General features: G+C 54.5%; 1 protein-coding gene across 1 annotated transcript in view; it reads right to left on the bottom strand.

Moving 5' to 3' along the window:
- Positions 1–1011: 1011 nt before the first annotated feature.
- Positions 1012–10565, bottom strand: part of NDUFS2 (NADH:ubiquinone oxidoreductase core subunit S2) — a 32505-nt gene continuing 22951 nt past the window's right edge. The window contains exons 10-14 of the mRNA XM_033083003.1: positions 7924–8053; positions 6036–6131; positions 4648–4731; positions 3839–3896; positions 1012–1126 (exon numbers count right to left, since the gene is read on the bottom strand). Of these exons, the coding sequence (XP_032938894.1) occupies positions 1089–1126; positions 3839–3896; positions 4648–4731; positions 6036–6131; positions 7924–8053 (406 nt within the window). The 3' untranslated portion in view covers positions 1012–1088. The remainder of the gene's footprint in view (positions 1127–3838; positions 3897–4647; positions 4732–6035; positions 6132–7923; positions 8054–10565) is intronic.

Here is a 10565-nt window from a genome sequence, read left to right as displayed (position 1 = left end):
CCAAACTGGGAGAGGAGATCCCAGACTGGGAGAGGAGATCCCAAACTGGGAGAGGAGATCCCAAACTGGGAGAGGAGATCCTGAACTGGGAGAGGAGATCCTGAACTGGGAGAGGAGATCCCAAACTGGGAGAGGAGATCCCAAACTGGGAGAGGAGATCCCAAACTGGGAGAGGAGATCCCAAACTGGGAGAGGAGATCCCAAACTGGGAGAGGAGATCCCAGACTGGGAGAGGAGATCCTGAACTGGGAGAGGAGATCCTGAACTGGGAGAGGAGATCCCAAACTGGGAGAGGAGATCCCAAACTGGGAGAGGAGATCCCAAACTGGGAGAGGAGATCCCAGACTGGGAGAGGAGATCCTGAACTGGGAGAGGAGATCCTGAACTGGGAGAGGAGATCCCAAACTGGGAGAGGAGATCCCAAACTGGGAGAGGAGATCCCGAACTGGGAGAGGAGATCCTGAACTGGGAGAGGAGATCCTGAACTGGGAGAGGAGATCCCAAACTGGGAGAGGAGATCCTGAACTGGGAGAGGAGATCCTGAACTGGGAGAGGAGATCCCAAACTGGGAGAGGAGATCCTGAACTGGGAGAGGAGATCCTGAACTGGGAGAGGAGATCCCAAACTGGGAGAGGAGATCCCAAACTGGGAGAGGAGATCCCAAACTGGGAGAGGAGATCCTGAACTGGGAGAGGAGATCCTGAACTGGGAGAGGAGATCCCAAACTGGGAGAGGAGATCCTGAACTGGGAGAGGAGATCCTGAACTGGGAGAGGAGATCCCAAACTGGGAGAGGAGATCCCAAACTGGGAGAGGAGATCCCAAACTGGGAGAGGAGATCCTGAACTGGGAGAGGAGATCCCAGACTGGGAGAGGAGATCCCAGACTGGGAGAGGAGATCCTGAACTGGGAGAGGAGATCCCAAACTGGGAGAGGAGATCCCAGGCTCTCAGGAGCCGATTTTGGTTTTATTTGACTGGAAACTGGGACTGGGGATCCCAAACTGGGATTGAGGATCCCAAACTGGGATTGAGGATCCCAAACTGGGAGCCCAGACTGGAGCAGCAGGTGGGGCAGGGCTGGGCCCCCTCAGCGATCGACCTCCCCAAACACGATGTCCTGGGTGCCTGCGGGACAAAAACGGGATCAGGGACACAAAAATGGGACAGGGGACACAAAATGGGGACAGGGGACATCAAAAATGGGGCCAGGGATCCCAAAATGGGGAAAGGGGGTCCCTAAAATGGGGAAACGGACCCTAAAATGGGGAAAGGGTTCACCAAAAATGGGGAAAGGGGACCCAAAATGGGGCCAGGGACCCCAAAATAGGGTCAGGGACCCCAGAATGGGGAAGGGGACCCTAAAAATGGGTCAGGGAACCCAAAATGGGGAAAGGAAACCCAAAAATGGGATCATGGACCCTAAAATAGGGAAAGGGACCCCAAAAATGGGGAGAGGGGATCCCAAAATGGGGAAAAGGGATCCCAAAAACGGGTCAGGGACCCCAAAATGGGGAAAAGGGACCCTAAAAATGGGATCAGAGACCCAAAAAATGGGGTCAGGGACCCCAAAACAGGGAAAGGGAACCTAAAAATGGGACAGGGACACAAAAATGGGGAAAGGAAACCCAAAATGGGGCCAGGGACCCCAAAATAGGGAAAGGGGACCCAAAAATAGGGAAAGGGACCCTAAAATGGGGAAAAGGGACCCAAAATGGGAAAAGGGAACCCAAAAATGGGGAGAGGGAACCCAAAATAGGATCAAGGAACCTTAAAATGGGATCAGGGACCCCAAAAAATAAGGGAACTCCAAAAGGGGACCCCAAAAAGGAGAAAGGAACCCCATAAAGGAGGAAAGGACCCCTAAAGGGGACCCCAAAAAGGGAAAGGGGACCACAAAAATGGGGAAAGGGGCCCCAAAAATGGGACCAGGGAACCCAAAATGGGAAAGGGGACCCCAAAAATGGGTCAGGGAACCCAAAAACGGGAAAAGGGACCCCAAAACAGGGTCAGGGACCCCAGAATAGGAAATTGGAACCCTAAAGGGGAAAGGGGAGCCCAAAATGAGAAGGGGACCCCAAAAGGGGAGCCCATAGAGGGGAGAAGACCCCAAAAAGGGGGAAGGGACCCCCAAAATTGAACCTCAAAAACTAAGGGAACTCCAAAAGGGGACCCCAAAATGGGGGAAAGGGGATGTGAAAAGGGGTAGGGACCCCGAAAGGGGACCCCAAAAACAGGAGGGGACCCTAAAAAGGGGGAAAGAGATACCAAAAATGGGGAAAGGGACCCCAAAATAGGATCAGGGACCCCAAAAATGGGGAAAGGGAACCCAAAAACGGGTCAGGGACCCTAAAATGGGGAAAGGGACTCCAAAAGGGAAAGGGGACCCCAAAAGGAGAGGGAACCCCAAAAAGGGGAAAGGGAACCCCAAAAATGGGATCAGGGAACCCAAAAACGAGTCAGGGACCCCAGAATGGGGAAAGGGGACCCCAAAATAGGATCAGGGACCCCAAAAATGGGAAAAGGGATCCTAAAATGGGAAAGGGGACACCAAAAATGGGGAAAGGAGACCCTAAAAATGGGATCAGGGAACACAAAATAGGGTCAGGGACCCCAAAATGGGTGTCAAGGAACCCAAAAATGAGGTCAGGGAGCCCAAAATTGGGGAAGGGGACCCCAAAAATGGGGAAGGGACCCCAGAAAGGGACCCCAAAAAATAAGGGAACCCCAAAAGGGGACCCCAAAATGGGAAAAGGGGATGTGAAAAGGGGTAAGGACACCTAAAGGTGACCCCAAAATGGGAAAGGGGACCCCAAAAAGGGGGAAGGAACCCCAAATATGGGGAAAGGAGACCCCAAAAATGGAGTCAGGGAACCCAAAAATGAGTCAGGGACCCCAAAATGGGGAAAGGGGACACCAAAATGGGATCAGGGACCCCAAAAATGGGTTAGGGACCCCAAAAATGGGAAAGGGGATCCCAAAAATGGGATCAGGGATCCCAAAACGGGATCAGGGACCTCAAAATGGGGAAAGGGACCCCAAAAATGGGAAAGGGAACCCAAAATAGGGACAGGGACCCCAAAAATGGGAAAAAGGGACCCCAAAATGGGGACAGGGAACACAAAAATGGGGAAAGGGACTCCAAAATAGGGAAAGGGGACCCCAAAATAGAGTCAGGGACCCCAAAATGGGTTAGGGACCCCCGAAATGGGGCCAGGAATCCCAAAATGGGGAGAGGGACACCAAAAAGGGACCCCAAAAAATAAGGGAACTCCAAAAGGGGACCCCAAAAAGGGACCCCAAAAAGAGGGAAGGGACCTCTAAAAGGGACCCCAAAAAATAAGGGAACTCCAAAAGGGGACCCCAAAATGGGGAAAGGAACCCCATAAAGGAGGAAGGGACTCCTAAAGGGGACCCCAAAAAATAAGGGAACCCCAAAAGGGGACCCTAAAAATGGGAAATTGGAACCCTAAAGGGGAAAGGGGACCCCAAAAAGGGACCCCAAAAATGGGGGGAGCCCAAAAGAGGGCCCCAAGAAGGGATGGGGACCCTAAAATGGGGACCCCAAAAATGGGAGGGGACACCAAAACGGGAGGGGACCCCAAAAAGAGGGAAGGGACCCCTAAAAGGGACCCCAAAAAGGGGGAAGGGACCCCTAAAAGGGACCCCAAAAAATAAGGGAACTCCAAAAGGGGACCCCAAAAAGGGAAATGGGACCCCAAAAAGGGGGAAGGGATCCCATAAAGGAGGAAAGGACCCCTAAAGGGGACCCCAAAATGAGGAGGGGACCCCAAAAAGGGGGAGAGGGACCCCAAAAGTGACCCCAGCCCCCCCCCGTACCGATGATGGCCACCACGTCAGCCAGCATGTGACCTTGGGACATCCTGTCCAGCCCTGCCTGTGGGGGGTAATTAACATGTTAATTAATGTAATTAACAACCAATTAACAACCAATTAACAGCCAATTAACCCATGGGACCCTTAATTAACCAACCCACAGGGACCCCAATTAACCCCAGGGATCCCCACAGCTGTTAATTACCCTCAGTGTCCCCAGTGTCCCCATGTCACCAGTGTCCCCATTAATGTCCCCATGTCCCCATCAATGTCCCCATGTCCCCAGTGTCCCCAGTATTCCCAGTGTCCCCAGTATCCCCACTGTCCCCATGTCCCCATTAATGTCCCCAGTGTCCCCAGTGCCCCATTGTCCCCGTGTCCCCATGTCCCCTATCCCCATGTCCCCATGTCCCCATTAATGTCCCCATGTCCCCAGTGTCCCCTGTCCCCTATCCCAGTGTCCCCATGTCCCCATGTCCCCATTAATGTCCCCATGTCCCCATTAATGTCCCCAGTGTCCCCATGTCCCCATGTCCCCATGAATGTCCCCATGTCCCCATTAATGTCCCCATGTCCCCATTAATGTCCCCGTGTCCCCTGTCCCAATGTCCCCATTAATGTCCCCAGTGTCTCCATGTCCCCATTAATGTCCCCATGTCCCCATTAATGTTCCCATGTCCCCATTAATGTCCCCGTGTCCCCATTAATGTCCCCAGTGTCCCCATGTCCCCATGTCCCCATTAATGTCCCCAGTGTCCCCATGTCCCCATGTCCCCATTAATGTCCCCATGTCCCCCCCAGTGTCCCCGTACCAGGTGAGCGAATCCGGGCGCTTTGATCTTGCAGCGATAGGGACGGCTGGAGCCATCAGAGACCAGGTACACCCCAAACTCACCCTGAGGGGACAATGACAGTGACAATGACAGTGACAATGACATGGGGACAGGGCTGGAGCCATCGGAGACCAGGTACACCCCAAACTCACCCTAAAACATGGGGACATGGGGACATTAATGGGGACATGGGGACAGGGCTGGAGCCATCAGAGACCAGGTACACACCAAACTCACCCTAAAACAGGGACAGTGACAGTGACAGGGACAGGGACATGGGAACAGGGACATGGCTGGAGCCATCAGAGACCAGGTACACACCAAACTCACCCTGAGGGGACAGGGACATGGGGACATGGGGACAGGGACATGGGGACATGGGGACAGGGCTGGAGCCATCGGAGACCAGGTACACACCAAACTCACCCTGAGGGGACAGTGACAGTGACAGGGACATGGGGACAGGGACAGGGACACCAGGTACACACCAAACTCACCCTGAAACAGTGACATGGGGACATGGGGACAGGGACATGGGGACATGGGGACAGGGACACCAGGTACACACCAAACTCACCCTGAAACAGGGACAATGACAGTGACAGGGACATGGGGACAGGGACAGGGACATGGACACCAGGTTCACACCAAACTCACCCTGAGGGGACAATGACAGTGACAGTGACAGGGACATGGGGACAGGGACAGGGCTGGAGCCATTGGAGACCAGGTACACACCAAACTCACCCTGAGGGGACAGGGACAGGGACAGGGACATGGGGACAGGGCTGGAGCCATCAGAGACCAGGTACACACCAAACTCACCCTAAAACAGGGACAGGGACATGGGGACAGGGACAGGGACACCAGGTACACCCCAAACTCACCCTGAGGGGACAATGACAGTGACAATGACATGGGGACAGGGACAGGGACATGGGGACAGGTTTGGGGACACGAGAAGAGGGTTGGGGAACCAGGACAGGGCTGGGGAACACAAGGACAAGTTTGGGGACACAGGGACATGTTTAGGGACACAAGGACAGGGCTGGGGACACAGGACAGGTTTGGGGACACAAGGACAGGTTTGGGGACATGGGGACAGAGCTGGGAACTCAAGAACAGGTTTGGGGACACAAGGACAGGGTTGGGGACACAAAGACAGGGCTGGGGACACAAGGACAGGTTTGGGGACACAGAAATTGGGTTGGGGACACAAGGACAGGTTTGGGGACACAGAAATTGGGTTGGGGACACAAGGACAGGTTTGGGGACACAGAAATTGGGTTGGGGACACAGGACAGATTTGGGGACACAGGCCAGGTTTAGGGACACAAGGACAGGGACACACATATCAGAAGTGTCACCTTGGGGGCCTCGATGGCCGTGTAGGTGGCCCCGGGTGGCACCTGGTACCCCTCGGTGTAGAGCTTGAAGTGATGGATCAGGGACTCCATGGACGTCTGTGGGGACAGGGACACTCAGGGCTGGCATTGTCACCTGGGTGACACTGCAGGGCTGGGTGACACCTGTGTGACACTGCAGGGCTGGCACTGCCACTGGGTGACACTGTCACCTGTGCTGGGTGACACTGCAGGGCTGGCACTGCCACCTGTGTGACACTGCAGGGCTGGCATTGTCACCTGTGCTGGCACTGCCACCTGTGCTGTGTGACACTGCAGGGCTGGGTGTCACTGCAGGGCTGGCATTGTCACCTGTGTGACACTGCAGGGCTGGTATTGTCACCTGTGCTGTGTGACACTGCAGGGCTGGGTGACACCTGTGTGACACTGCAGGGCTGGGTGACACCTGTGTGACACTGCAGGGCTGGCATTGTCACCTGTGCTGGGTGACACTGCAGGGCTGGCATTGTCACCTGGGTGACACCTGTGCTGCTGGCACTGTCACCTGTGTGACACTGCAGGGCTGGCACTGCCACCTGGGTGACACCTGCAGGGCTGGCACTGTCACCTGTGCTGTGTGACACTTGTGATGCTGGCATTGTCACCTGTGCTGGGCGTCTCTGTCCTGGGTGTCACCTGTGCTAGATGTCACCTGTGCTAGGTGTCACCTGCCCTGGGAGTCATGTCCCCTTGGTGCCACCTCCCCTGGGTGCCACCCTCAGTGTCACCTGCCCTCGGTGTCACCTCCTGTGGGTGCCACCTGCCCTTGATGCCACCTGCCCTCAGTGTCACCTCTCCTGGGTGTCACCTGCCCTTGGTGCCACCCTTGGTGTCACCTGCCCTTGATGTCACCTCCCCTGAGTGCCACCCTCGGTGCCACCTGCACTGGGTGTCACCTGGTCTCGATGTCACCTTGTCTGGGTGTCACCTGCTCTTGGTGCCACCCTTGGTGTCACCTACCCTTGATTCCACCTCCCCCTGGTAGCACCCTCGGTGTCACCTGCGCTACGTGTCACCTCCCCTGGGTGCCACCTGCCCCAGCTGCCACCCTTGGTGTCACCTGCCCTTGGTGTCACCTGCTCTCATTGCCACCTCCCCTGAGTGCCACCCTCAGTGTCACCTGCGTTGGGTGTCACCTGCTCTCGATGCCACCTTGTCTGGGTGCCACCTGCCCTTGGTGCCACCCTCGATGTCACCTGTGCTGGGTGTCACCTGCCCTCAATGTCACCTCTCCTGGGTGTCACCTGCCCTTGGTGCCACCCTTGGTGTCCCCTGCCCTTGATGTCACCTCCCCCAGGTGCCACCCTCGGTGTCACCTGCCCTCAGTGTCATCTGCCCTTGGTGTCACCTCCCCTGGGTGCCACCCTCGGTGTCACCTGCCCTTGGTGTCACCTGCCCTGGGTGCCACCCTCGGTGTCACCTGCCCTTGGTGTCACCTGCCCTGGGTGCCACTTGCCCTCATTGTCACCTCTCCTGGGTGCCACTCTCAGTGCCACCTGCCCTTGGTGCTACCCTTGGTGTCACCTTCCCTCAATGTCACCTGCCCTTGGTGTCACCCACCCTTGATGTCACCTCCCCTGGATGCCACCCTCAGTGTCCCCTGCCCTCAATGTCACCTCTCCCGGGTGCCACCCTCGGTGTCACCTGTTCTCAGTGTCACCCACCTTTGCTGCCACTCGCCCTTATTGTCACCCACCTTTGGTGCCACCCTCAGTGTCCCCAGCCCTCAGTGTCACCTCCCCCGGGTGCCACCCTCAGTGCCACCTGCCCTCAGTGTCACCTGCCCTCAGTGTCCCCTGCCCTCAATGTCATCTCCCCAGGTGCCACCCCCTGGGGACACAGGGACTGTCACCTTCATCTCGGCGCGTTTCGGGGGTGACACTTTGGCGTCGTCCACCTTGATCTCGCCCGGGGGCATCTTATTGAGGCACTGCAGGATGATGCGCAGGGACTGGCGCATCTCCTCCACCCGGCACAGGTACCTGCACCCCAAAAACACCCCAAAAATCTGATCAACACCCCAAAAACATCCCAAAAACACCCCAAAAATCTGATCTGTACCCCAAAAAAATCCCAAATAACACCCCAAAATCTGATCAACACCCTGAAACCGGGACTGGGATCCCAGGGACTGGCGCATCTCCTCCACCCGGCACAGGTACCTGTGCACAAAATAACATCCCAAATAACATCCCAAAATCTGATCTGTACCCCAAAAATTCATCTGTACCCCAAAACCTGCAACCCAAAACTGGGACTGGGATCCCAGGGACTGGCGCATCTCCTCCACCCGGCACAGGTACCTACCCAAAAACATCCCAAAAACATCCCAAACAACATCCCAAAAACATCCCAAAATCTGATCTGTACCCCAAAAAAATCCCAAATAACACCCCAAAATCTGATCAACACCCTGAAATCGGGATCCCAGGGACTGGCGCATCTCCTCCACCCGGCACAGGTACCTGCACCCCAAAAATCTGATCTGCACCCCAAAAATCTGATCTGCACCCCAAAATCTGATCTGTACCCTAAAATCTGAACCCCAAAATTGGGACTGGGATCCCAGGGACTGGCGCATCTCCTCCACCCGGCACAGGTACCTGCACCCCAAAAATCACCCCAAAAAACTGATCTGAACCCCAAAAAATATCCGAAATAACATCCCAAAATCTGATCTGTACCCCAAAAAATATCCCAAAATCTGATCTGCACCCCAAAATCTGATCAACACCCCAAAACTGGGACTGGGATCCCAGGGACTGGTGCATCTCCTCCACCCGGCACAGGTACCTGCACCCCAAAAACATCCCAAAAAACTGATCAACACCCCAAAAACCTGATCAGAACAGGTACCTGCACCCCAAAATCTGATCTGTACCCCAAAAACATCCCAAACAACACCCCAAAATCTGATCTGCACCCCAAAATCTGATCTGTACCCCAAAACCTGCACCCCGAAATTGGGATCGGGATCCCAGGGACTGGCGCATCTCCTCCACCCGGCACAGGTACCTGTGCACAAAATAACACCCCAAATAACATCCCAAATAACACCCCAAAATCTGATCTGTACCCCAAAATCAGCACCCTGAAATTGGGACTGGGATCCCAGGGACCGGCGCATCTCCTCCACCCGGCACAGGTACCTGCACCCCAAAAAACTGATCTGCACCCCAAAAACATCCCAAAAAACATCCCAAATAACATCCCAAATAACATCCCAAAATCTGATCTGTACCCCAAATAACATCCCAAATAATATCCCAAAATCTGATCTGTACCCCAAAATCTGATCTGTACCCTAAAACCTGAACCCCAAAACTAGGACTGGGATCCCAGGGACTGGCGCATCTCCTCCATGTGGCACAGGTACCTGCACCCCAAAAACATCCCAAAAATTCATCCGTACCCCAAAAAAATCCCAAATAACACCCCAAAATCTGATCTGTACCCCAAAATAACACCCTGAAACTGGGACTGGGATCCCAGGGACTGGCGCATCTCCTCCACCCGGCACAGGTACCTGCACCCCAAAAACTGATCTGCACCCCAAAAACATCCCAAATAACATCCCAAATAACAGCCCAAAATCTGATCTGTACCCTAAAATCTGATCTGTACCCTAAAAATTCATCTGTACCCCAAAATAACACCCCAAAATCTGACTGATACCCCAAAACCTGCACCCCAAAATCTGATCTGTACCCTAAATTGGGATCGGGATCCCAGGGACTGGCGCATCTCCTCCACCCGGCACAGGTACCTGCACCCCAAAAACACCCCAAATAACTGATCTGTACCCCAAAAACATCCCAAATAACATCCCAAAATCTGATCTGCACCCCAAAATCTGATCTGTACCCTGAAATCAGCACCCCGAAATTGGGATTGAGATCCCAGGGACTGGTGCATCTCCTCCACCCGGCACAGGTACCTGCACCCCAAAAACATCCCAAAAATTCATCTGTACCCCAAAAATTATCCCAAAATCTGATCTGCACCCCAAAATCTGATCTGTACCCCAAAATAACACCCCAAAATCGGGACTGGGATCCCAGGGACTGGCGCATCTCCTCCACCCGGCACAGGTACCTACACCCCAAAAACACCCCAAATAACATCCCAAAAACATCCCAAACAACATCCCAAAATCTGATCTGTACCCCAAAATAACACCCCAAAATCTGATCAACACCCCGAAATTGGGATCGGGATCCCAGGGACTGGCGCATCTCCTCCACCCGGCACAGGTACCTGCACCCCAAAAACATCCCAAAAAACATCCCAAATAACATCCCAAAAAACTCATCTGTACCCCAAAAATCTGATCTGCACCCCAAAATAACATCCCAAAACCTGATCTGTACCCCGAAATTGGGACTGGGATCCCAGGGACTGGCGCATCTCCTCCACCCAGCACAGGTACCTGCACCCCAAAAATCTGATCTGAACCCCAAAAACTGATCTGTGGGGTTCCCATGGGATGGGGTT

This window comes from Catharus ustulatus, chromosome 30 (genome assembly GCF_009819885.2).
Source record: "Catharus ustulatus isolate bCatUst1 chromosome 30, bCatUst1.pri.v2, whole genome shotgun sequence".
Taxonomy (NCBI): Eukaryota; Metazoa; Chordata; class Aves; order Passeriformes; family Turdidae; genus Catharus; species Catharus ustulatus.
The sequence above is the reverse complement of the archived record's forward strand: the minus strand, read 5'-3'. Positions and strand labels throughout refer to the sequence as shown.